Source organism: Melospiza georgiana, chromosome 6, assembly GCF_028018845.1.
Source record: "Melospiza georgiana isolate bMelGeo1 chromosome 6, bMelGeo1.pri, whole genome shotgun sequence".
NCBI lineage: Eukaryota > Metazoa > Chordata > Aves > Passeriformes > Passerellidae > Melospiza > Melospiza georgiana.
In genome coordinates, this window is record NC_080435.1 from 18,938,383 (window position 1) to 18,965,512 (window position 27,130).

The following is a 27,130-nucleotide window of genomic DNA, read 5'->3' on the forward strand; positions in this document are numbered from 1 at the left end:
CTTGGTGTAAGCCTCATCCAAAGCCCACAACAACAGGCAGAATTACCTCTGTCATGTCTTTAGTATTACTGAAGTGTTTAAGGCCAAAATTACTACTTAGGGCTATGTTTTTTTTTTTTTTCATTTTTTGAGAGGATTTTCTTAGTTTTTGATTTGGGAAAATGTTAACACCCTTACTATCATCCCAAGAGTTTATTCTGTATTTGATTCAATGCATTTCAGGACTCATTGGTTGGGAAAAATTACACTGACCCTGATGAATATCAGCTTCACAAAACCTTCAGCTTTTGCATCTGGTCCTGGTTAGTTCCACAGTTTGATTTTCAAACAAGCAAACAAAATATCCTACATATTCTCACAACTGATCTGAGCTTTATACAGAAAAATCCATGAACATTTTTAGGAACTCTCAGTTTGTAAGGAGTACAGATAAATTTTATCTGGTGTGGTTTAACTTCAAATATGATCACTTGATACATTGGAATGGAAAAATCTAAACACAACCACTTCTGTAGGCATGCCAGCACAAACACATCCTTCATTATTCCTTGTCAGTTGGAGCTTAAAATTAGAGAATTTCAAGCCAATAAATGAAAGCTCAGAATCTTTACACATTTATGCTAAATCTGTTCTGTTTGTGCTACTACAAGATTAAAAAGGCTGGATAGAAGTGTTTCTGCAGTGTGCTTGAGCTGACCCAGAGGCAGCAAACTGGCACCTCATGCCCTTTTAAGAGACCTGAAAAGTAAAGATTGTTTTAGTCTCTTATGTGTCTCTTGAAAGGGTTGGGAACTGTGAGTTAGGATGTGTGCTACACCCCAGCACAAACTGAGGACAGGTTACTGAGTTCATTAATAACACTTTCCCTTTGCTAAAATCAGCCTTTGTCCAGGTCAGCTGAAAAGGCAAACAAGGCAGGAATTTAATTCAATACATAACCTGAGTCTATTGTGGCAGCTCTGAGGGGTAGCAAACCTAAGGCACAGGACGTGCAGACCTTTCTCTCCGCAGCACACGAGCTCTGAACAGTGCCGTGCTCAGCAGTGCAGATGTAACAGTGGGCCTAGAAAGAAATACAAAAGACTATAGCTAGATAAAAACCACTCTATAAAAGATACTCTATGCTCTTTTTCAAATCAGTATATACATTTGCTACTTTTTTTTTAATGGGCTAAACAATAAAAAAAAATTATTTCCCCATCATGGGAAAAGTAGACTTAAAAGAAATGAGTCTGTGCATTTAGGAAAGAGCTTACATCAGTTTCTTATTTTACTGCTTTTTTAGGTTCTCCAGGCTTCCTTTCAACAGTGTTTCTGCTTTGATGTCTTGCTCTCTACCCAGATTGCCAGAAGGCTTTCTGTTGCAAATGCAGGTGTTTTCAACTGTTAGATACAGTTGTGTTGTATTATTCTTCACCTGGATATAAAAATGTATTAGTGGGACACTTATTTTACACAGAGGACAAAACAGGGATAATTGGAAAGATGGCAGACTGTATATAGAGGAAGATGTTGCTTAGTGAGACATGTTTGGCAGTGGAGGAGACAGGTTTGCATCTGCCTTGCTGCTGTTTCATGTATCGGTCCTTGAACCTTTAAAGCACAGCTTTTCTAACAGGCTGCCTTGCCCATCAGGCTGGCATCTCAAACTAATTAAACATGGCTTTTGAGGAGTACAGCTCTATTCACAGAGAGCACCTAGAAATCATCATGGTATGTCAGGGTTATTTGTTACATGCTGGTGCTTTTTCCTGGTTTTAGTGCTTGGTGAAGACCTGTGTGTGTGAGGCCAGGACTTCCTTGAGCTGCTGGGAATTACCAGAGATGCCAGTGATTGGATCTGCATGTCAAGGGCAATCTTGAGGCTTGTTACACAGTAAAATGAACACCTCAGTCCTGCTCCTGACAAGGATTTCTCTGTAACACTTGCCCTGCCATTCAGAGATAGCTCTGTGTGCCACACAGACAAAGCAGAGGGACATCCAGAGAAGGCTGGCGAGTCGTGACCCTGCTCAGAGTTAGAGAAGTGCAATAACCCTGCCCATAACATCGTCAGCTGCAGAGGATTGGTATTCACCTTTCACTCCTCTCAGCTTCTTCAGAAATGGAGGCAGAATTTCTCACTCATTTCTGGTGAGAAAGAACCAAACCTGGGCAGTGAAACCATATAAAACATATTTACCAGAGATGGTAAAGGGATGAAGGAGAATAAGGTGGGGAAGGATGAGGAAAAGGGCTGGGGGCATAAGTAAACCATTCAAAAGCAGATAAAATGCCAGAAAACTGTTTTCCCTTTCTTCCCATAAAATATTTCTTATCTTTTTTCTCCTCTGCCAGCTTTCCCTGGATGGACATTATGCTTGGTGCATGTCCATCTTTCAGGGCACCCTGGCAGTCTCATTTTGAGCACCTGGTAGCTCTGTATGCTTTGTATCTGTGAATCCAAACATGATCTTGGGCTGTTCAATGGGCAGTAAGGCACTTTCATGTTTTGTATCACTCCAAAGTTCAGAGGCATCTTTTTGATGTGCGTGCATTTGCTCATCTACCAACCTTTACACTTGCGGCTTTTTGAAAATAGATATTCTAATCATCAGTCCTGAGAACTTTTGTCTCTGAACACAGGGAGCTCTTCTTTTGTCTTTCATCTCTTCCGAAGAAGCCTCAGTGCTTAAAAAGCAGGCAGCTTAGCACCAGGAGCTGGGAGTCTCTCCTCAGCCGCCTCCTCATGCTAATAGCACTGCCAGGTGGTGATGAAGCTGTTGTTTCACAGCTCCAGGTTGTGCCTGACTGCAATGGGGAGAGAGGGAGGTCTGTCAAATCCAAAGCAGCACATTTTATTTGTATGGATAGGAGAGAATTCTTCCTTAAAAGCAGATCTTGTTTGGACTTCTGGAACAGGTTTAAATTCTGGTTTCTGGATTTAAAATAGCCTCTGACAGCTCATGAGAGTGAGGAACATGGTAACATTTGTGTTGCCAGCTAAGCATGCCATCTTCTGTTGACTCTGCTGGCTTCCTGGCCCTGGCCATGATCTTTGGTAGTGCATCCAACCATAGAGTTGAGTGAAAAAGTATCTCCTTCAATCTGTTTCTAATTTTCCAAGCTATAATAGTCTCCTTGCTTTTTATGCTATAAACCCAAAATGAGGGTTCTTTTTCTGGTCAACTCTACCATTTCACGTACCTCTAAACTCCCCATCTCTATTTTCTTAGATGAAGCTTTTCTTTTTCTTTTTTTTTTTTTTTTTTTTTTTTTTTTTTTACTCTCTGCTCAGATGAGCATCTTTCCAGAGCCTTAATCATTCATCTTTCCTTTTAATTCTACAGTCCTTGTGATGGGATAACCTGTACTGTAACCTTCTTCCAGATGAGTTCACACATCAGGCAGAAGAGCAGTGTTGCAATTTGGGTATGGCTATGGCTTAGCAGGTCAGAGCTTCACATCTTTGTCACTAAGGTGCCCCTTATTATCTAAGCCTTTCCAAGGTACAGTGAGTGCCACATTTAACTATTTGGTTGTTTATTTCCCAACACCTGTTTTGGGAGAAAAGATGACTTCAGTTAACTTGTAAGTTGTCTTTAAATATCTCCCCCATATGCGCTACAAACGTTACCTACAATAGAAGTTGTGAGATACTAAGGTCCAGACTGGCATTATTCAAAACAAATAGAGTTAGTATTTTTCATTAATCCTTATTTTTCACTAATTTTTTTTGCTCAGGTCATGTTTCTTCCATGCAGTCAGTAACTGTTTCTATAAGCTTATAATCTGACACGGGATTTACATGGTTTAAAAGGGTTTACTTCTGCTGTGGCTGTAGTGCTGGAGCAGAGCTGGTCTTGCTGTGCAGAAAGGATGGGGTGGCCTGTACTACACCCATCCGTGTAGCAAAAGGTGGGTTCCTCAGGGCGCTGGGACTGTGCTCTGCTCCCGCCAGCCTCAGCTTCTCACCATGGTTTTCCTAGGAGAGCTGCCGGCACTCTCAGCCGTGCCAGGGCCAGCAGGGGCGGCTGCGACCACCAGATCCCAAAAGCTCTCATCACCGCAAGGCATCCGCCCGCTGTTGGCAAACCGAAACCACGGATTCTGCCTTAAGGGCCGCGGTAAGCTCTTACTGACAGCCCCCAGGCCGTGCTTCCCCGACCATTTTGGGCTGAGTTGCTGCAGTTCATACATTTTGGCGGTGGGCCGGGCTGAGAGGAGCCTGCGCGCCGGCTGCGCTCTCCTCGCACCTCTCCACGCCCGGGTCAGCCGAGAGCCGCCCGGCCAGCGCCCGACTCATGGCTCGGTCTCTGCCGCTGCCAGGGCTCGCCGAGCCGAGCCGTGCCGAGCCGAGCGCAGCCCGTGCCCGTTCCCCGCGGCGGCGCGGCTGACGGGGCAGGGGCGGGCCCGGCGCGGAGGGCGGCTCGGCTCGGGGCGGCAGCGGGTCCCGCCTCGCCCGGGCGATGCCTGAGCGCGGCGGCGGCAGCGGGGGGGCGGGCGGGTAGCGGCAGCGGGGACGCGGCGCTGCTGCCCTGCCTTTCCCTGCCCGCCGCTGGCCCTTCCCCCGCCCCTCCTCGCTCCGGTGCGCGACTGAGCCGCCGCTCCGGGCAGGGAGGAAGGGCTGGGAGCCGCCTCCCGCTGCCCCCGGCCGCCCCCTCCCCATGCAGCCCGGCCCGCCGCTGGGGGCCCTCCCCGGGGGGATGTTTCTGCGGCCGCTGCCGGGATAACCGGCGCGCCGCCCGCCCCCGCCCCGGACGGAGGATGCTGCCCGCGCCGTGGCGGGTTCCGACTCGGGCAGCAGCGGCCGCGTCCGCCTCCTCGGCTCCGGGCAGCGTCGCCGGGGAGAGATGAGTTCGCGGCACCAGGCGGACTGGATCCCTTACAGGTAGGGGGAGACCCCGGCGGGTGGGGCGGAGGCACCGGGGCTGCCCCTGGGCAGGAGCCGCTGCCCCTCGGGGGTCCCCGCCGGAGCCCGCGGCTCGGTACTCGTTCGCGGGGCCGGGGCGGCCGGACCCTCCCGGGGCGCGGCGGGGCGGCGGTGGGTCCCGCCGGGGGGAGCGGATCGCGGGCCGGCCCGGGCGGGCGCTCCCCGGAGGGGCACCCGGTCCCGCCTCCCAACTTCGGGCCGGTGCCGCTGCGCGAAGTTCGGGGGCTGCTCTCGGGGCGAGCTGTCAGCCCCGCGGGGAGCGGGCGGAGCGCGGAGCTGTCCTGCCCTGCGGCCCCGGCGGGCGGGCGGAGCGCTGCGCCCTCGGTGGCGGCTGCCGCCCTCGGGCTCGGCCGCGCTGCCCCCGGCGGCGGCGGCGGCTCCGGGAGCGCGGCTGCGGGCGGGCGATGCGCGGGGCGGCCGCGGCCGGCGGTGCCGCCATGGCGGGGAGCGGGATCGCCATGGCAGCGCCCGGCCCGCCGCTGCCATTGGCTCCGCCGTTGCCATAAGCTACGGGAGCCGCGGCACGGCGGCGGCCCGGGAGCCCCGTGCGTCAGCGGAGCGGCCCCGGTGCGCGGAGCCCCCTGCACCGCCAGCACCCCGGCCAGGGCGTGCAGCGGGAGCACCCGCGGCTGGAACGAGGGAATACTTGGTGTCAGACTTGCCGGACCGAGGGGAAACCGAGCCAAATATTTCCCTGCGAGCGGGATGGGCTATTCTAGTAATAGACCCCTTTCCGAGCCTGCTATCCAGAGTACATTAACATTGTGGGCTAGTTTGTTTGTTTTTATTTTTAGTTTTCGTTAAAGTGTCTTTTTCAAGCTGAATTTTTACAGACGGAAATCACGCGGCGTTTAACAAGGCTCTCTGAAAACGACAGAAAGCATGTTTGTTTCATTTGTTTGGTTGTAAGTGAAACAAGGTAGATACAGTAACAAAGAAAACGAGGACAGAGGCTTATGGTGCGCCAGGGGAGGTTTAGGTTGGACACGAGGAAAAAGTTCTTCGCTAAAAGGATGATTGGGTGTTGGAATGAGCTGCCCGGGGCGGGGGTGGTGGAATCACCGTCCCTGGAGGTGTTTAAGGAACGACTGGATGTGGCACTCAGTGCCGTGGTCTGGTTAACACGATAGTATTCAGTCATAGGTTGGACTCGATGATTTCAGCGGTCTTTTCCAACCTAGTTGATTCTGTGATAAACCTTTTGTTTTTGTTGTCGGTAGAGAATCATGAAATTAAAAATATGTACAGAGTGCGTTTTTAAAGAAATACAGCTGCTTGAGCAGGTTAGCTTAGTTTGCCACATTCTCAATGACAGTGTTTGTAGCAGAGGTATGCCTGCCACAACAAATGCAACGGGAGCACAAATGCATCGCTCCTTAATACAGAGGGGGAAAAAAAACCCCAAGACAGCTGCACAAGTGGAAATCTGCTATTTTGGTATGTGCACATCATAGTTCAAATCAGTAGAAGAATTAGAAAGAAAGAAACATGATTACAATGAATCTGAGAATATTGCCACTCTCTCAGCAATAGCACTTTTAGCCTATGCGTTTTGAAAAGATGTAAGGAATTGGCAATAAGGCTTCAAAAATGACTAGTGGATGCATTCTGATGCAATTTGAAGCCTTGTAATGAGGACAGAAATACCAGAGGAACAGCTGTTCATGGCTCATCCCAGCAGCAGTGGAAGAGTTTTTCTGTTCTCTCACTGTACACAAGGCTCTGCAGAGGCCAATGCCAAAACTTTGCTGAGGGGTTTCATAGCAGTGGCCCCAAAGAAGGAAATAAAACATCTCTGCTTCTGCTCAGTGCAGCACAAACAGAAGGAGGCAAAGCAGCAAATCTCAGATAAATACAGATTTAATGATACTCATATCTTTTCTAATATGATGTTATTCTTGAATGTTAATGATGTGTTTATGGTCAGAGACTGCTGAAGACTGCTTAAAACCAAATGGTAACCAAACCACGGTTCTGCTCTGAAGTGTCTTTATTTAGGCTTCTAGCAGTGTTCTCTCAAGAAGCTGACTTATTTTTCAGTCTTCAGAGGTAATTCTTGATCTAGAGGTATATTGTTGTAAATCTTATTGGACTTGTGTGTGTAAAGCACCCTTCAGGATCCCCTAAACATGCTTGCCTGGGAAGCAGTGGTTTGTGAATGCATATGTGACTGAATTTACACATGAAAGCACTGTGTGAGTAAATTAGGTCAAAGTACCATTTCGAGGGAGTGAAATATGCAAGGAGGAGGAGAGACCTGATGTGCACCCCTTGGAACAGATCATCTTCTCTTTGGGAGCAAAATGCCCCGTGCTTATCTGCCCTCTTGCTTCACATTCCTGTTTACTGTGGTGAGTTCAGTGGTTGCTGACTCTCAGAGCCTCGAGGAAGGTTCAGCACCTTCTTTGTGGTCTGGGTGGCATGTGACAGCCAAAGGTGTCACTGCTGCTTGTGTGGGGGACAGAGCACGCTGAAGTCTGGAAAGATGTGTCCTTCTAGCAGTGGAACATATGTGCAGCTATATATCTGAATAAACTCAATCAGAGAAGGATTGTATTTCTGCTAGTAAAATGTCATAATTTTCCTTTGAAGTGAAATGAGCCAGAGGGAGTCAGTGTGTGTCATGTACAATTCAGTAAGCAATCCACCTGCATGTCCACAACTCACAAACTTACACTTCCCCTTTTAAGGTGCTGAGAACATTTTGAGTGAGTTAACAAAAAATAGTAATAGTAGGCAATTTTTTCAGTGTCAGTGCTAGCCCGTGCTGAGATCAATAAAAGGTTTGTGAGTTTGTGATTTCAGTGTTTTGCCCTTATCTCTTTTCATCCTCTCTTAAGTATTCTGCTTTTGACATATTGATAGTCATAAGATGAGATTTCAGTTCGCTAACATTATGAAAAATAGTTAGGAAGCTGTTTTTAAAAAGTAAATATATTGCATTTATTTTTATGGAACACATATCATAGAAATTTAAGCACATGATTAAGCACTTACTGAAGCTACACATCAGGTACAATGAGCTAGGAATTCTTTAAATTGTACTCATTTTTAACAATGTCTCTGCTCTTTTATTATAAAGAGTCAAAATAGTTTAGATGCAATTAAAAAAATAATCATTTGCAGTCCATGTAGCTGCCCCCAGCCCAAAAGTGGTTTGCAATGGAAGTTAAGAGTAAGATGTAGTTTCTTGAAGAATTACGTTCTCAAGCACAGTAGTGTTTTCCTTTGGTATCCTTCAGCAGTTTCCAGTAGAAAATACAATGCAGAAGTGTCTGGGAATCATTACAAATTCACAGGAGTTCCGGTTTTTTATTCAAAAGTATGTTTTTGTTTCATATCTTTTTCTTGAACTCATTTTTAATTTATAGCATTTCTTAAATATAACATACTCATTTTTATTTTATGCTGGTGTGTCTTGAATAAGTGAAGACATTCCTCATACTATAAAACTGCAGTCAAATAAAACTGCTGCTAGGTAGGATGAAAGTATTAGTAAACTCAGTTACAGTAAGGCCTCTGTCTCTATTATTATTATTTGTTCTTATGTTTTCAGCTGCTTCTTTAACAATAAATCTTGATCCTGTAACTTTAAAAGCAGCATTTACACAACCAGCTAAACTGTTCCACGAGAAATATCTGAACACCACCAGCTGAACAGCCCAATCCACACAGGAATCAATTTAATACAAGTCCCCAGGGTTCTCTGTGAAGTGTCTGTGTGATGCTGGGTTTGTGTGGATCAACCTGCCATGGCCAGAGGGGATCCCATGAACTGTGCCCTGGGGAGGGCTAGCACTTGGCACTGAGGGCACTGAAGGCACTGAAGAGAGCAGATCACACAGCCACACAGCCTGCATTTGCAGTGGCATGATATGTCTTGATAAGTACATGATGGTGGTAATAATGCACATTATTTTTGTTTGTGACAGGATTTATTATGCTCAATTTTTGTAGCTTTCATGAATTTGCTCTGAAGTTTTAAGGCTGTGCTTAGATATTGCAGCTATAAACAGTCACAAGTTATTTACTTGCACAGGGGAGGATTACAGTTGGAAGAAAATTGTGGAGCACAGCTGGGTTGTAAATTCATGAATCATCGCAATTAGGGCAGATAAGAAGATTTCTGAAAGTGTGATGTGTAAACAAGTCCTGGAACAAGAAGAGCCTTGAACACCAAGGTATCCCACACTTGTTTCTGAGCATGTTGTTGAGGCAGTGGGATGTTAGAAACCCTGAAGTTTTGGCATTGTGAAGGCAGCAGTGCAGTGGAGGCTCACCTTGCTGCAAGGTGCATCTGTGACTGAGAGCATCCCACTGCAGGCAGGCTCTCTCCCAGCCTCCTGCCGTGGGGAATGGCATGGATAATTCACAAGAGCTGCTTTTTTAAGGAAAAGAGTTCAAAGACTGTGTCTGTCCTCTTCTCTGAAACAGGCTGTCTTGTCTCAGGCTATTCAGTGTATAAAATTAGCCTGGTCATGTGCTTTTAAAACATTTAAGTTAGAGCTCTCCTTTAATGGAACTCTGTGCTCTTGCATGGAGTGCTCCTGCAGAGATCAAAGGTGGTTTGCCCAGCATCAGTGTGAGGGAGATGGCAGAGGCAATTGCTACCCTGAAGCTGGTAGCCTAAATCAACCAGGCATAAAGGAGAGGTGAGGAAAATAAGTATCCCAGACCCTGGATGTTGGGGGGTGTTGGTTTAAATGGAAATGGGACAAGGCTTAAGGGAGATGAGCTGCAGAGCCGGGTGTGAAATCTCGCTGTGTTGTGCTCTGCAGTGTGCCAGAGATGGATTTAGAAAGGGGCTGAAGGGGCCTTGCCACCCCTTGCATGGGCATTATGACAGTGAGTGATGCACCAGTTGTCCCTGAGCTCTGCCACCCCCCACCACCTTTGTGGTTTCAGCAGCCAGATTGAGATGAAAACTGATTTTTTCACAGGCCAGTGGGTTTCTGGTAGCAACAATCATTTGCAGGTTCCTGGCAGTGACAGTCATTTACAAGCCATCTGTGCCAGATTTGGATCACAGCCGGGAAGTGGATATGAAATGTAATGTCTCTCCTCTTGCACTTCCCTGAGTTGGACAGTTTTGATTCTCATGCCTGAGGGTGTTTGGACATTCCCTGGAGTGGCATCTATTTAGACATACAAGCAGCAGTTTTTCTGGAAGGTGGTACTTTTTATTTAGTAACCAAAAATTGCCATTCTAGAGAGCTGGATTCTTTTCACACTTCCTCCTCATTTTTCTTCCTCTCACACTAATGACTTATTTTCTAATTCATGCTTTTCTGTTCTTTCAACTGATGAACAGATTTCTTTTTGCCATTTTCCCCTACATCAAGCTCTTCTTGCCTCTTTTTCTGTTCTCTTCTCTTTCCTACTTCAAGATTATTCACAAAAATAGAATTCTGTCTTGCCAGCTGTATGATGCCTGCAGAAGATACCCTTCTCTGTAAACATTTGCTATTTAATTTTTATTTTATTGTTTGTAGCTTTTAAAGAAATCCATCCCAACTTCTCATTGTGTTACTTAAGTACTTAGTACATCTGATTTTTAAAAGCTGAAATTATTTATTTTGCAGATTATTGAGAATTAATTTCAGTGTTTGCAGTGGTGTATTCAAAGATGAATGCCTTAAGCATGGATATTAAAATTGGTGTTTATTTTGTATCTCACTTACTGTTGAACATTTTGTTCCTGTAGTATGTGAAGGCCAGTCACTGGGACTAGGAATGCCCTTCTTGGTGACAGGTCTGTGTCATTCACAGGGGGTGGCAGGGATGGAAGAACTGTTTTCCCACAGTTTTGCAATCTCTTTTATCTTGATGTAATGTCAGGGTGATGATGATACCAGCAAGTTCTGAACATTCTCAGCTGGGAATGTAACACCTCTTTGGGCCCTGCTGTCATTTACATAATGCTAATAATATGCAGGTATACAGCAAGGCAGCATTCAGGCTGGAAAATTTTCTGTTTAGGAGGCAGGCACAAGAGAGGGGCACAAAATGCAAATGGAAAGCTCAGGGGTTTTTGTTGCTTTCATTTTTGAAGCAAGCATATAATCATTATCTTCTTTGGACTATCTGTTCTTAAGAAAATGGGAAGTTAGGGGATATTGACTTAGAGAAGGAAATGTGCTCTCAGGGAAGGGTGTATTGAGTGTACAAAGGCAACAGTGGGAGAAGGTGGAAAGACTGGAATAATTATTTTGGAAGAGTACACATCATAGAAGATGAAACTTTTTTTCCTGACATAGTTATTTTATGCCAGGTTGTTTCATCTACCACTTGATGGCAATGTAATTTTTGTAGTTTATGTAGCTTTTGTAGCTTTGTGACACTTTAAAAGCTCAGTTTGCTCCATAATTAAATCACTTTTTAGATGGTTTTGTATTTTATTCTTTTATGTTAATAAGAAGTGAAATGGTATCTTTCCCTTCCCTTTCAGTGATTACAGCCGAAGTATGTTTCATACTTTTGTATTGCTAATAACTTGAGGGATTACATATTTATATATTTTTTATCCCTAAAGAGAAATGGTGACCCAGTTGAAAACACTTCCTCCTTCAGGGTAATGCAGTAGGCCCTAGAGAGCAGAGGACAGTAACTGCTTCTGCCAGGACAAGAACTCTGCAGCTTTGGGTGCTGATTTGGTGCACTGAGACCAGCATCCTTCTCCCTGAAAGCAGGGATGCTGTAGAGACTGAGGCTGCCCTCTGCCATCCGTGCAGTTGTGTGTTGCTTGCAGGGAGCTGTCACAAAGAGGTGGCACCAGAGCCTTTCTAGTGACTTTAAAGGAGGTTGGATTGGTGCCATCCCCTTCTCTGAGCTCAAGTTTTAGCCGAGCAAATAAGGGCAAGCAGTGTGTAATGCATGAATATGCCAGTGTGCTTGTGAGTGACACACTTATCTTTGCTTCTGACAAAGCAAGTGCCCCAGTCATTCTTTCGTGAAGTTGAGTTCTAGCTTGGATTCTCAGATGTTTATGAAAATTAAGTCTTGAATTGCAAATTTCAGTGGAAACCTCGTGATCCCTGTTGTGATGCATGTTAACACAAGCCTGTGAGTATCATAATTCATGATTATTGTAACTCATTTGACACAGGTAATGAAACCACAGCATGAAGTTTTTAATGGTAATTTCAATTCCAATCACAGTTCTAACTACCGGCAGATGAGATATTACAAGATGAAGAAATTCCTTGATTAGCTGCAAATGATGACTAAGATGGAAATTGTATTTGCAAGTGAAATACAAGTATATTGGTATTTGATCTACAGTTAGGAAAGGGATCTGAAGAGTTCTGTCTTTCAAACTTGGTATCAGTTGGAAAGCAAAATGAAGTTAAAGGCTAGGTATTTGCATTAGTTTTTCCTGTTCCACAGCAAGAAGCATAAGGAAAACAGGTCTGGTTTTTTTCAGAGCAGGTTGTTGCTAGCCCATATTACTACAGCAGCATTTTCACTTGGCTGCAGTGACAGCAGCAAAATCAAATTACATTGCATCATGTAGCAATTCTCACTTCTGAAAATTTGAGGAAATTATTGAATGCACTGTGGAAATTAAAGAGTAGATAACTTGTCCAGACAATGACTTTCGGATCAGGTTGAGTGGAAACCGACAGACTAAGACACATACTGTACCCTGGAATTCATCCCACTATTTTTGGCAGATATAAATCCCAATACTCAAGCCAGGAGTGTGAATTTCCATTAAACAGTGTTTTGCAAACGTAGGGATTGCTTCAAGTTTTCTGTGCTAAAACTTAAGCTCAGTTGTACGGGTGAATAGTGCCTCTTTTGGGACACTGCATCTGTAGAGCAATGTTAAATTACTTTAAAGGTGCCTCTACACACCATTGAGTCAGACCTTGATAATTGATTCTTCCAGGTTACTGAATCTTAAATCACTCCACTGGCTATTGCTGCAGATTTAAAAAGTAAAGTGTAAGGTTTTAGAGAAACTTTCAGTGCTTGCCCTAGAATAACATTGACGTTGTTTTATTGTCTGTCCTTAAGGCAGAGCTCATGAGCCTCTGTGTGTGGCATGCTGTTACATCTCTGCAATCATAAAATCATTTGGTCAGAAAAGATCTCCAAGATCATCAAGTCCAATCATTTACCCCACATTGCCAAGTCCACCACTAACCCATGTCCCCAAGGGACACTCCCACACAGCTTTTAAATACCTCCAGGGATGGTGACACCACCACTTCCCTGGACAGCCTGTTCCAATGCTTGACAAATGTTTCAGTGAAGAAATTTTTCCTCATATCCCATCTAAATCTGACCTGGCACAACTTTGAGACTGTTTTCTCTCATCCTGTTGCTAATTACTTGGGAGAAGGTGCCAACCCTCACCTGGCTACAGCCTCCATTCAGGTAATTGTGGAGACCAGTAAGGTCCCCCCGAGCCTCTTCCAGGCTGAACACCCTCAGCTCCCTCAGCTGCTCCTCGCAGGACCTGTGCTCCAGACCCCTCCCCACCTTTGCTGCCCCTCTCTGGACTCTCTCCAATCCCTCAATGTCCTTCCCAAAGTGAGGGGCCCAGAACAGGACACAGACTCGAGGTGTGGCCTCACCAGGGCCCAGCACAGGGGACAATCCCTGCCCTGCTCCTGCTGGGCACACCATTGCTGATCCAGGCCAGGATGCCACTGGCTGCGTTGGCCACTTGGCTCACGTTCAGCCTGTGTTGCAGCACCCCCAGGTCCTTTTCCACTGCGCAGTTTTCCAGCCACTCCTCCCCCACCCGCAGCACTGCCTGGGGTTGTTGTGGCCCAGGGAGAGGATCTGGCACTTGGCCTTGCTGAACCTCCTGCAGCTGTCCTCAGCCCATCGATCCAGATGGGCTGTCCAGATCCCTCTGTTGAGCCTTCATCCCTCCCACCCAGCTTGGTGTCACCTGTGAACTGACTGAGGGAGCCCTCAATCCCCTTTTCCAGATCACTGGTAATGGGCCACATCAGAAATGCACAAGTGATTCACTCCTTCCAGCAATGGTGCAGTTCAGTCTGGCAGGAGCTGGGGACTGCCACATTGAAATTGTTTCCAGTACATGTGTTAGATTGTTCACAGCTAGGAGTTGTTTACAGCTGGGAATCTGCCACAGCACAGTTCACAATGGGCATAAACCTTTTAATGTAGAATTCATTATCTGATCTGAAATAAGAATATTCATTTTTGGCTATTAAAAGGGGACCAGCCACCTATGAGCCACCTAATCTAGGCTTTGGCTTTTCAGAACACTAGGATAATTCTTGGATCTACCAGATATATTAATTAAGAAATACTTTATTAATACCCAGAGAAACTTGGCCATGGTATCAGAACAAAAAGATTATGACATTGCTAGAAGTCTGAGGCATCCTGGAAGATGCCTTTGAAATGTTGCTTATTTCAAATAATGATATACTGTAGTATTCTGGCAGTATTGATGCAGCTTGAAAAATTCTTAATTGCCTCCTTGGGGCTTGAATATCATTCTCAGATTTTGAAGATCAAGAAAAACCAGCACAGGAGGAATTTAATTGAAATTAAAAGTCCTTCCTAACTTCCTTCCTTCCTTTCCTCTGTCCTTCCTTTCCCCCCTTTTTCCTTCCTGTTATTGTTCCTGAGCACATACTGGTTTTTATTAATTTAATGTTTTTTGCCTTAGGATTTGCAAGATGTAGGTTGTTCTGAGTAGTGTTGGAAGGAAAAAAGTTCTCCTATTCTGTGCACCTTGAGTCAGAGTGATTTCCAGGTTATTCTGTTGGAAAAAATGTGAAGGTAACTTTGCATAAGATGGAAAGTGAGATAAGCAAGTTCAGGTGTTCAAGTCTCTGCTCTTCATTTCATTCTTTAGAAAGGTATTTCTAATACCTCAGATGAGTGTCTGGATTTTCAGGTCATTTGTTGGTGTGTGCTGGGCCTGTCTCCCCAAAATTTTGTTCTGAAACTGTGGAGGTCATTAAGTTTATAAATTATCATTCTTTTACAAAGACTTCTGGTAAAAGAATCCAGTGGACTCTAGACTTAGAAGAAAATATTTTAAAGCTTAGGAAATTAATTTTCCTTACAATAGCTGTAGTTTCTGAAAGCTGTCCTTTCATTGATATGGTATCAAATAGTGTAAGCTATAACCAAATTGAAGGAGATAGGAAGGCAACTGGGAGCTCACTGGGAATGACTATCATGTTTATTGCTTGTTGTATTCTGTTAAAATAGAAAGGTTATGAAACAGGAGGTTTTAAAGCCACACAGAATAGCTGTATTTTATCTTTAGGCCTTTCAAAGGATGGGATAATGTGAACCTGTCTATGGCTGGATTTTCAGGAATGCTCAGATTTTGTTGAAAGTACTTAATGTGGTGGAATGAGAAGGGAGGAGGAGGAGGACTATTGTGCTGCCTATTCAAAATGAGAAACAGCATGTAACAGTGTAGTTTTTATGTGTTCTTTGGCAAAAACAACTCATTTTGTTCTGGAAAAGCTTATTCTGAAAAAAAAAAATGTAAGATACATTAGAGGCACAGAGATTTTCAGTGCATTGTGTGATGGACTGTAAATATGCCCAGTTGACATTGTGAAGCATCCTCCTAGTCAGTCTCTGTGTGTTGGGGTGAAAATTCAGCCCAAAGTGTTTTAGTTTACAGCCAGCTCTGCAATATTGCATTTGCTGTGGTCTTGGATGAACAATGCCAAACATGAGCACATATTGCAATAAAGAGTGAACAGAAGGTTATTGTTCTGTATGGTTTTCTTTTCACTTTGCACTTGATGACATCTGTCTTGTTGCTAATTTTTCATGACATGGCTATGATACTGTTTCTGTGTTTTGTTTTCATGCCATTAGAATAGGTCTATAACTAACAGTGATCGAATCATTATTAATAAATCCCTGAGTTATTTACTTTGGGAAGTGAAGGCATCTGTTTTCTTTTTACACCATTGAATGCCTGCCTCTGTTTCCTAATGATACTCAATACTTAAGGACACTTGTTTTCCTTGTTCCTGTGGTTCTTTCCTTTTTTGTGTGTGTCCTCTGTACCTGGCTGATGTTGATTTTGGGAGAGCAGTTGATGTGCTGCTGGGAGAGTGCCTGGACATAGTGTGGCTTGTGCTAAATTTGTCAGTCAGTGGCAGTATTTGGTATAATCTTCCAGCTCTTCTTAAATTGAATCTTTTAATAATCACAAAGCAGATAAATATTTGAGCAGGATTCCAAGTCTCTGCTGCCATCCAAGAGCTGTCAGCAGCAGTCTTTCTGAAGTAGATTCCAAACTCGGGAGGAGGTCCTTCTGTTACCAGGTGGGAGAGGGGAGAGCAGAAGAGTTTCCTGGACAGCAGCCTGGTTTGCCAGCACACAGAGCTTCAGAAGGGTGGGTGAGCAGTCTCTGGTCACTGCTGTGGGCTGGCAGTCTGGACAGACACCCTGTGCACTCCCCAGTGTGACACGAGTGAAGATAAAAGAGTGTGCACTGGTAGTGTGCAATGCCATCCCACAATGGTAAACACATTTGGAGGCTCTCATGCAGGAAGCTGTTCCTGTCTTATAAATTTCTAGCTTGCTTGTGCCAGCCAGCTTTCTTTCCATAATTCTGCTGAATCTCCTCACCTTGTCCCAGTTTTGGTAGGTCCTGAGTGAGCAAGAAAATGGAGCCCTCTGAGTCTGACAGAATGAAGCTGAGTGACATTCCGTGGATGCTCCTTCAGGCTGAAATGGCTCACCTTGTATCCTGCAATAAACACAAACTCATGGGTTGTGCACTGAAGGATTAGAGCTATGAAAAATGTGCAAATAACAGTGATCACATGCTGCATCAATTAGACCTTCTGTGCAGTGGGCAATTAGTGTTTCATAAAGAAAGCAGAAGCTACACAGTCATATGTATTTATCAGAGAGGAGAAGAAAACATCTGCTGGTGTATGTTTTGATTAGACCCAAAGGGGAATCTCAGCTTCACTCCTTTTTAATGGTCCAATAGCTAAAATCATTCTTTCTGCCTTACTTAAATGCATTTGGAAATAGCTTCCCAGAGTGCCTGAAGTGGTTTAATTACATCTGACATGGTTAGAAGAGGTCTCCAGCTTTGTGTGACTGAGCTTCCTCTAGCTGAGAGGAGGATGCGTGCTCGCTGATTACACCTTTGGTTGTCTCCTTTGCCTGGCTTGCTCCTGGTGATTTACAGCGTGGCTGTGGCTCAAGAGCTCAGTGGGACAGGTCCCTTGGTGTGCTGGATGCCCCTTGGCACTGTGCTGGAGTGCACTGCCAGGCTTGTGTCTCACTGCCTCGTGTCCTGCTTGGTGTGGAACTCCGTGAGAAGTTGCAAAGACAGAAATGTATTACCCCTGTGTGACTGATAGGGACCCTGCACATACAGAAATGTGGGTTTTCCAGGATGAAAACTCAGCAGCAAGGTTGGGGAAGGAATTATATTTGCTTTATCTTCCACCCTTCCTTCCCCCAAATATGATTCTCTTTTTTATTTCACTTTTATTGCTCTTTGTCAAATCCAAAGTGGGACAGTGAGAACTATGCATTAAAAAAATGAGCCCAGTCAATTTTCTTCACAATATGTTGATGGTGGAAGGAATCTTCTTATATATATCTGTAAGAAATGGCCCTAGGATCCATATGAAGACTAGGATCCCTGCATTTTAGAAAGCAGAATTCCTATAGGTGTCCTTTATAATGTTCTCTATGTGGATTCTCATTGCTCAAGTCATATTATGGAGCTGAGCCCCAAAACGTTCTCTTACAGAGAAACTGTTTAAAGCCTTTGCCTCTATCCAGCCACCAGCTTCATTATGAAATATGTTGCATTTAGAAATATTAACAGACTTTCATTTAGTTGAAATTAATCAGCTGAAGAAATTATTATAGGTATTATGAATGCATAAATCTTTCTTCATTGCAAAACCAGGCAGGACCACCTCATTATATGAATTGTCAGTGAAGGAATTTGAAGTTTGAGTACTCTGGTCTAGTTTTATTTTACACGACCCACAGAAATGAGAATTCGTCCTGAAACTTCCTGAGGTTCCCTGCCTTCTACAAAATGTGACATTAACATAGGTGTTTCATGAGAGATAGATAACTTTAATCCTTCTCTGAGAAAGACCCAAATATTTTAAATTTAATTTTAGTTGTATGGTATGATCTGGTTCCTGTTCTAGGAAATCAGCAACCAAGCTGATAATCACATATTTCTGTTCACATTTTACCCTTTTAAACTGAAAATATTTCATAGGAGGGAAGTAGCAGGCTTACAGGTGTGTCCAGAGACAAGGCTGTGCATGGCACATCAGTCCCCAGTGGAGATTCCTTTTGCTGTAGTTGTTGCTAACAGGCATTCTACCAGGTGAAGTGGAATAATTAAAATGGCAACTTCAGCCAGTTATTAAAAAGATGAAAAAGGCGGTGGAAGCCCTTTCCTGTAATGGTTTGCTATGGATGCCGCAGCACCTGGGCAGCTCTTTGTTCAATGAAAATGTGTTACATCTTATTCTGCCAGCCTTTGCTTTGCAAGTTAAACACAAGACAGCCTCCTGGCAAGTAGGCTTGTATGTTTTTGCTGTGCCTTTCATATCCACAAAAGGTGTTGGTAAACTTTTCAGTGCAGTTTGTCAACACAACCTTTCTTTAGCAGTTAATCTGATCTACTTCAGCTGTGATCTGCTTAGTTACGTTTTTAAATGGCACACGGGAGCAAATTAGATTAGGCTTGTTTTCTTTGTTGAAAAATGGAAAGCACAAAATCCAAGACCTGTAATATCTTGAATTACCTCAGGACCTGTTTCTGTCACGCTTAAACAAATCTGCTACAAGAGCATGGCTGCATCAATGGTAGCTCTCTAAAGCTGTGCTGGTTTAGAAATCAGAAATTGAAGTGCATTTAAACAGATTTGTTTTTTATTTTATGATCAAAACATTTGGGCTGGGAAACAATTTGTACTTTTTCTGAATACATGAAGAGTGGCATTTGTTAAATTCTACATTCTGGTTATTCTTTCTATCTTGAAGCTTTTTTATTAAGTTGTAACCACATAGGAGGCAATCATTGTCACAATATAATTGCATATTGGAGATTTGTGTAAGCTCCATACCTTGAATCCACAAGTTGGAGTTCAAAGTGATACTATAGTTCATCTTCCTTTAAAAAACAAAGAAGGGAATAACACAAAATCACCCCCCAAAATATCCAAACCAAGTGATACCCAATTATGCTCAAACATTTGAATTATGTTTTAAAGAGGAGAATTTGTCTGTTCTATGCAGTGTGAGAGTCAGTTGGTTTTTCCTATGTTATTTCTTATCCCTGTCTTTGTGTGGGTTGATAACATGCCTGAATCTTGGAGAAAGAAGAAGAAAAAGACAAGGAAAACAGATTTTGTGTTAATTGGTAAGTGAACTGCAGTATCTGTATCTAGCATGAAAGCAGCCATTGGAATTGCAGATTTGGCTACCCATTTTGTTTCTAGGAGCTGACAAATGTACAATTTGCAATCCTGTGTAATTATGGGCTGATTCTAGAGTACTGTAATTTCTACCAGTATCTAGAAGTATATAATTTGAGCATAAATTTTTGGTAGAGAATGTGCAGGGATTAGTGACACAACCTTAATGAGAATTACACAGCTTAATTCCTTGGATATGATCTGGTATTGTGTCCTTTATCTATTTTGAGAGGTCATGTTAAACTGAAAATCTCTAGCAGTACATGAACAGCAAAGGATACTTATGGCTTTGTGTGAGAGCTGTCCATCAGTTTATAGAACATGGTACCCCTTTTGCTTAGCCACTGGCACGTGGTGAGGGAAAAAATGGGTGCTTAACTTAAGTAAAAACAGTTTAAAAAATAGTAGATTGAATAGATGCTGAAGTGTTTTTGATCTAGTTCTTTTGGATATTTTGTTACAGTCACAAATGACAGCTGCTTGCCAGTTTAAGAAAAACAAATACTTGGAACTGACACAGCTTTTTAAATCTAATTATTTTATGTGTGCTTTGTTTCAAAGACTAGGTTATTCTTTTTGCATGTAATATATTTGTGCAAATCTTAGGAGTTTTCAAAACAACAATAAAAAGCATCTTAGTGTCTTCTTTTTTTTTTATTCCTCCTTGGTTACTGTTTGATGGCACTGTGAATATTTGACAAGCAGTTTAGAAAGCAAAGATAAAAATGAATGATTGTTTTATCAGCCATTTATTCTGGTGTTTAACATTCTGTGTGCTATAAGTTTTATTGTGCAAACACTTAGCCATTTGAGCAGGTCTAGATGGCAATATTTATGTCCAGCATTAATAAGTTATGTTAGTTCAGGATCAGAACCCTAAAAATTAGGTGGTGTGCATATATCAGACCCTATTTTCAGTCAGATTCAAATGAAGTGAAAATGATTTTCCAGAGTCTGAAATGCCTTGCCTGAGGGACTGACTTTGCTCTCAAGCTGTACCATACAGACTGTTCATGTGACAGCCTTTTAAAGCCCAGAACAATAATTTGAAAAAGGTGGTTGCAGTTAGAAATATGAATTAGTTGGGTCATGATCATTAGCTGTTAATTTTTCAGTAATTTGGTAACTGTATCACCTATAAGCTGCATACGGCAGAGGAGATTTTCAGGTGGAGGTCCAAGATTTTTGGGGACACAAATTCCATGTTCTCTGAAGCTGTGAGTCTGGATGCTAGCTTGACTCCTCTGCCACAGCCTTTCTCATAATTCTCAATTCTTGCTGGCAGCACACATTTTTGCATTTTGTATACATGTCATAGAGCAAAATTATATGTCCTGAAAGGAATTGCTCTATCAATTAACTGCCCAACGCTGAAAGAATCCAGAATTTGAGTCATACCAGTTAATGATGATAATTTTCCAGACTGTATTAAAAAAAAAGTAGTAGTTTTCCAGTTTTTCTTTTATGTGTGTATATATATACACACACACATATATCTATGCATATATAGTTAAACATGAGGAAATAATGTTTCGTCTGGTTCCTGTTGAGACATCAAGCTGGATAGAGCAGATGATGTATCACTTTTCTCAAGTTATCTCACTTCTTAATAATGAAATGCTTTTAAAATATTTTTCCATTTATACATCACTGTAGCAAGGCATTTCACTTAGCTTTTTGCAACACCACACAATGTACTATGAAGTGTTTTCACTTAGCTTTTTGTAGCACCACACAATGTACTGTGAAGTGTTGAGAGAATAATCCTGAGTAATTATTAGACTAAGTGATAATTTCATTGGAGGCAGTTAAAGAGAACCAGATGAAGATGATTGTCAGATGTAACAAAAATTGTCACAGAGTAGTCAAAAAGAAGTATAGTTGGGATTTTGATAATTCATAATGAAAATGGAACTAAAAATGCTGCAACAACATATACCTGACCTGTTTTAAATTTCACTAATTTATTTTAAATACTTAAAGCTGATGTGCTAAGCTAGGTGTATAAATTCAAATCAGTGAGCATAGTTAATGTTTATGAAAAACAAAGATGATTGAATTTTGTGCAATGTACATATCTTAGTAGGCTACAAAAAGAGGTGTGTTGCATAAGAATACTGAGACTGTTACTTGATGTGACACTTCCAAGTACTTGTAAATGTAGTGAGATCATTTTGCTATTAAAAGGGCTATTTTCTTCAATTTGAAACAGAAAAGGCATGCCAGCATATGTGGGGTTAAATAAAGTATAGCCACAGTAAGTAAATATGTGTTGAATGGGATAAGTTAGGTTTTTCCCCGAATGCATCAAAAAGTAAGAAGTTTTTTTTCCTATTACAACCTATGGCATGTGATTCTGTATAGCCTCATCCCATGTTATGTGTTTCCCCTCCTGTTTATTTTCTCTCTGCAGTTATTTTTACTAGAGAAAGCAAACTCCCTTGGCTGGGAGTTACACACAGATGTGGAGAAAAACATTTAGTGTAACAAAAGGAAAGAAAAGCTGAAATGTGTTCAATGATGTTGGAAGGGGCCTTTAAAGGACGCATTGGAAAACAGAGCTAGAAAATTGGCTTTCCCTGTACACAAACAAGGTGGGTTCACAGCTGCAGCAAACTCTGACTGTGTTGTAAAATTTTTCTGCTGCTTCTTAGGTCTTGAGACTAGATTCCATTTACCACACTTGGTTGCACACAGAAGCAAAGGAAAGGGATTAGCTCAGTTTTGAAATGGAGAACAATGCTCTTCAGGTTGTTTACTCACAGGATCATCTTCACAGAAGGAACTGATAAATTGGAAGATTAAATATGTAACTTGTTTTGAAATTATCTTTGAATGCCATAGACATCACCAGAACTGAATACTTATGTCTCACTAAAGGGGAGGAAAATCACCATCCCAGCCTTATTATTACTATGGTTTTCTAAGATTTATTAAAATCTGAGAAAGAGTCTCTTTCTGTGCAGGCACTGTGTATGCACACTGTGAAAATAATCCTCTGTCTTCAGGAGTTCATAATTAAAAATCCCAGCCTGGAGGGATTTATACATATGCATCTTTATGCATGTGAGGTTAGTGGCACCATTCTCATGAGATTCAATTCATGGTTTTGGGGATTCAGGGCCCAGGAATAAGGATCAGGCTGTATGGAATACCTCATCTGCATAGAGTGCTGTTAGAAGCAATGACTTAGTTTTCATTGTAGGGAACAAAATAGAGGCCAAATGGTGTTTGCTACTTTTGACAGCCATCAACATCTTGCCAGTCTTGAAATCCCTATCCACGTACTTAGGCACCAGGATCTGAGAAACTCAGTTTCTTCTGAAAATACTGTCCAGAATTGTCAATATTTGCTACTAGTGTAGATGGTAATACAGAGAAAGAACTCAAACCAAAATGAAAAATCTGCTTTCCTCAGTTCCAGCAAAAGAGTACTAGGTTGGATTATAAAGATAGTATGTGTGGGGGGGAAAGTGACAAAATATTTTGTTTCACGGTTAGTATTTATCATGAAATGACATGTCTTCCCTTAGAAACTGTATTCCATAGAAACTGTAAAACCACCTGTAAAAAGGAAAAGGGAGCTTAGCTGTTTCAATTCACTAGCATCTATCAGAGTTACAATTCTTGCTGAATTTTTGTTCAGTTTTGATTGTTAGAGCAGCAAAGGTAAACTAGGTAATCTCTTTCACCTTCATGTTTTCAATAAGTGGATAGCTTAATTTTACTATTGCTTTAAAAACTCAGTAAAAACAACTCCATCTTTTTTCTGAACACATGCACAGGCAGTAGCACCCGTTAATACTTTGCTGCATTAGTGAATTACCTCAAATCTAATGCATTTCAGCAGCAGCATGTTTGATCTACATATCCATGCCTGTGTTTGCATGCCTGCTGCAGGGAGAGGCCTCACTGAACACCTGCTGCAGTGACCCTGTCGTTGGCATCAGTGTTTTGTTTGTTAAACACTTCACCATTAGGCTATTATTTTAAAGGCCAGCATTGTTTCTAGGTTAATTACTGTACCTGTGAGGCTTCATTCTTGCTTCACAAAGGTGTTTCCAAGAGGGGTTAAGGCTTGTTTGTTACTCTCCTTTTGCAGGTGTCTTGGGAGGTTGGACTGTGATGTACAATAGGCTCAGTGGCTGCCAACTGGACAGAGCCATGTTTCATAGAACAGGTAGAGGACAGGGAGGGAAGGGAGCCAGAAGTTATCCTGTGCAGGTTTTCTCTTCATCACAGTGGCTCACAGTGTTTTCCACATCAAAAAAGCAGAGATCTGATCTGGGTGACACCTTTTACCTGGTCAGCAGTAATGGGATGGGAGAATCATTGTGGTCCTGGCGGGGAACTCTTGTTCTGCAGTGTATGTATGTGTCAGTGCTGTCTCCTTATCCAGACAATACTTTTCCCTAGTTTCTGCTTATTTAATGTACTGTTTGTTGTGGTTGGGTGCTTTGTACATTAAGGGGTTTGGTTTGTTTGTGCATATATTTTACTGTTCTAACAGCTGAGATTGGCTGGGTTTGGGTACTGAGAGAGAAGCCTGGCTGCTCGGGCTGGATCTTTCCAGTGCTGGCAGCGATGTGTTTTCGATAAAGGCACTTCCTGAAAGTCATGTCATTTGTCATCTGGATCCATCTGCATTGCAGGTACTGTATCTCCAGGTCACAGTGGGGTTTTTTTTTCCTTCACAATTTGCTTCTGTGCAGGTACTTCTCGTCAAACTACTTTAAATACAATTTTAGCATAGATCACCCAAAGGCTATTGTGTTTTACTGCTCCATCATTCATGTTTATTAAATTCACCTGTCTCTTTTGGGACATAGATTCCTTCTCTTACGTTTTGTTCAGAGTTTGTGTGTGTTGAGGAAGGGCGAGAAATAACCCAGCTCTTGCAGTAGGTGATATTTTCATTACCTGCATTTTACTGCCATATGCTATCTTGTTCAGTTCTGTGTAATTGCAGAGAATGAGTCTGTACAAATATTAGTTCAACTGATCTTTCCAGGGCAGTAGTGGCAGCCCTGTAGTTCAGTTATTTAAAACATGCAATGTGCTGTAGGGAATAGTTTTGCTTTTCATCTCACTAGATCTTTTCCTGGCTGCTTATCATCCTCACTGAAAGCTGTCAGCCCAGGCATTTCAGGTCCTAAACTGTAGTTTCTTTTCTTTCTGTGACTGCAGTTTTATTCTGATTTTACTCAAAGCTGGATCTCATTACTTCAAAGCATATCTGATATATCTGCAGAACTCCTGTTTTTCCCTTCAGCACTGAGAGTCTATTGGGTTATTTGCTCAGTGAATGGTCAGTGTTAGTTTTAATATATCCTGTAATACATCTGCATCTAAAAATGTGTTTTACCTGACTCTGACCCAGCTGCAGGACCTTGCTCTTGGCCTTGTTTAACTTCATGAGGTTTATACAGCCCTACCTCTCCAGCCTGTCAGAGTCCCTCAGGATGGCATCCCTTCCCTCCAGCATGTCATACCCCACACAGCTTGGTGGTGTTGGCAGATTTACTGAAGGTGTCCTTGATGCCACTGTCCATGTCAGAACAGCTGCACTAGTCCCAGTACTGACCCTGGGAATGTCCCTGCAGGCTGGTCTCCACCTGGACACCAAACCATTGACCATGACTCTTTGACATTCACCATGAGTGTGACCATCAAGCCAGTTCCTCATCCATGAGGGCTTTATCTGTTAAATCCATGCCACTGCAGTTTAGAGACAAGGGTGTTGTGCAAGACTGTGTCAAATGCTTTGCAAAAGCTCAGGAAGATGATGTCTGTGTCTCTTCCCTCATCCACCAGTGCTGCAGCCCTGTCACAGCAGGCCACCAGATATTTCAGGCATGATCTGCCCTTGCTGTTGCTATGTTTGCTGTCACCAACCATCTCCTCATTTTCCATGTGCCTGAGTTCCATAGGAACTTCCCTGGACTGCCACATCTCAAGTATGATGTGTGGTGGTTTAGCTACTCCTGCTGACAATTCTCTCAGGACTGAGGATGCATCTCATCTGGTGCTGTGGACTCCTGCACCTCTAGCTGCCTGAGGTGGTCTCAAACCTGGCTTTATCCTATGGAGAGCAGTTCTTCATTCCCCTGGGCCCTGCATTTCCCTTCTGCACTCAGGCTCTGTGCCTGGAGCACTCGCTAGTGAAGTCTGAGTCAAAGAAGTCCCTGAGTACCTCAGCCCTCTCCATGTCCCAGGTAACCAGGTCTCCCATTTCCTTCTGGAGAGGGCACATGTTTTCCCTCATCTTCTTTACTCAGCAGTGTACTTACAGAAGCTTGTGTTGCTGTCCTTGACATCTCTGGCCAGATTTAATTCTGTCAGGGCTTTAGCTTTCCCAACCTGATCTCTGGCAATTGTGTGGCCATGCTGAGGATTTGGCTGGAATTAATCTTAACAATTATCTACATGGAATTAAGGAAAAAAAAAAATGAATGTGTTCCTGTTGTTACATTTGCTTTCAGTTAATCTGCAGAACTGTTGCCAGACATAATGAGTGTCATAAATCTTAATGTACAAAGGACATTTAGATAAACCTTACTGGAGCAAATAGTACCAACAACCTTTCAGGAAGGTCTCATTAATTTGCTGATTTTTAAACTAGTTTGCCATCCAGGATTTGAGAAGAAAATAATGCGTTTGGTTCTGTAATTATTTGTGTAACTGCAAATGCAGTCTGCTATCAGCCATCTGCCCTGCAGGCATTACTTTCAGTGCCATTTGGATCATCAGCACAGTGTATGATCCTCTGCATCTTCTGTTGTGTGGCTGGCTTGGTGCTGATACTTCTTTCACAAATTTGTTTCATGTTTCTGCCTTTTTTTCCTTATCCTTTTCCTTATTATTTTCAATCTTTTTAGGGGTCTTCTGCCCAGGCAGAAGAGGTGATGCCGTACTCCTGGACTGGCATGCTTTTATTTATTATGTGAGAGTCACAGTGAAATACTTTATTCCTCTGAAGCTTTGCCTAAAGAAATGCAATTTCCATTACTGCAGGAGTTCCTGGTATCTGTAGTTTCCTGGTCAGTTCAGTGGTGACTGAGAGGTGGCCTGTAAGGGTAGATTGTTGCCCTCTCTACCCTCTGAATGTGGCATAGGAGGAATCCAAGTACTGTTGTTGCTGATCTTTGCAGTAGAAGGGCAAAATAATATTCAATGTCCTTGGGTTGCTCCTCAATATCCAGGCTTCTGCTGGTTTAGGTGACCCAGCAAAGCAGTCACTCATTTTACTGTAAAGAGAGGGCTGCAGGTTTTGCTGTAAATCAGATGACTGAGCAGCTGCTTTAGGGTCAGAAAGCCTTGATGATTCCTAGCATGAGGAGAGCCCTTTCAGAGTGCTTTATCTCATTTGTAAGTCTTTGATTAGCCTATGTGCCTGATACAATAATGTTCTCCCAAGTGGCTTCTGGTGTGCTCAGTTTGTGGGCCAGCAGATCTTGTTTTATGTGGGGACTTGCAGGTGTGGGGATTTGCAGGTGTTGGCATTTCTGCTGACTTCACTGCTTGGGAGTTGGTTGAATTTCCCTTGTTTGAAGACCCTAAATGTGTGCCATTCCCCCCAGAGCACCTGCAAGTACCCACATAAAACAAGATCCCTAACCCCATTAATGGCATTTACAGCAGCATTTCATCAGTGCTGCAGGAAAGCTCATTCTTAAGGACTTAACAGTAACATTATTGAGAGCAGTTGGGCTTTATGGAACTGCAGAGACTTTACAGAGATTAAGAGAAGTGTAATTGGGTGAATATGACAGATGGT

The 27,130-nt window shown here is 43.0% G+C and overlaps 1 protein-coding gene across 7 annotated transcripts in view; it reads left to right on the top strand.

Annotated features, from left to right (window-relative positions):
- The window catches only part of TUB (TUB bipartite transcription factor), a 132,531-nt gene that overhangs the window by 64,057 nt on the left and 41,344 nt on the right, over positions 1 to 27,130 (top strand). The window contains exon 1 of one of the 7 annotated variants that reach the window (XM_058025587.1): positions 4,703 to 4,870. The exons of the other annotated variants lie outside the window; for them this stretch is intronic. Coding sequence (XP_057881570.1) covers positions 4,833 to 4,870 — 38 coding nt within the window. The 5' untranslated portion in view covers positions 4,703 to 4,832. Of the gene's footprint in view, positions 1 to 4,702; positions 4,871 to 27,130 lie in introns of those variants that run through there. 7 annotated transcript variants of the gene reach the window in all.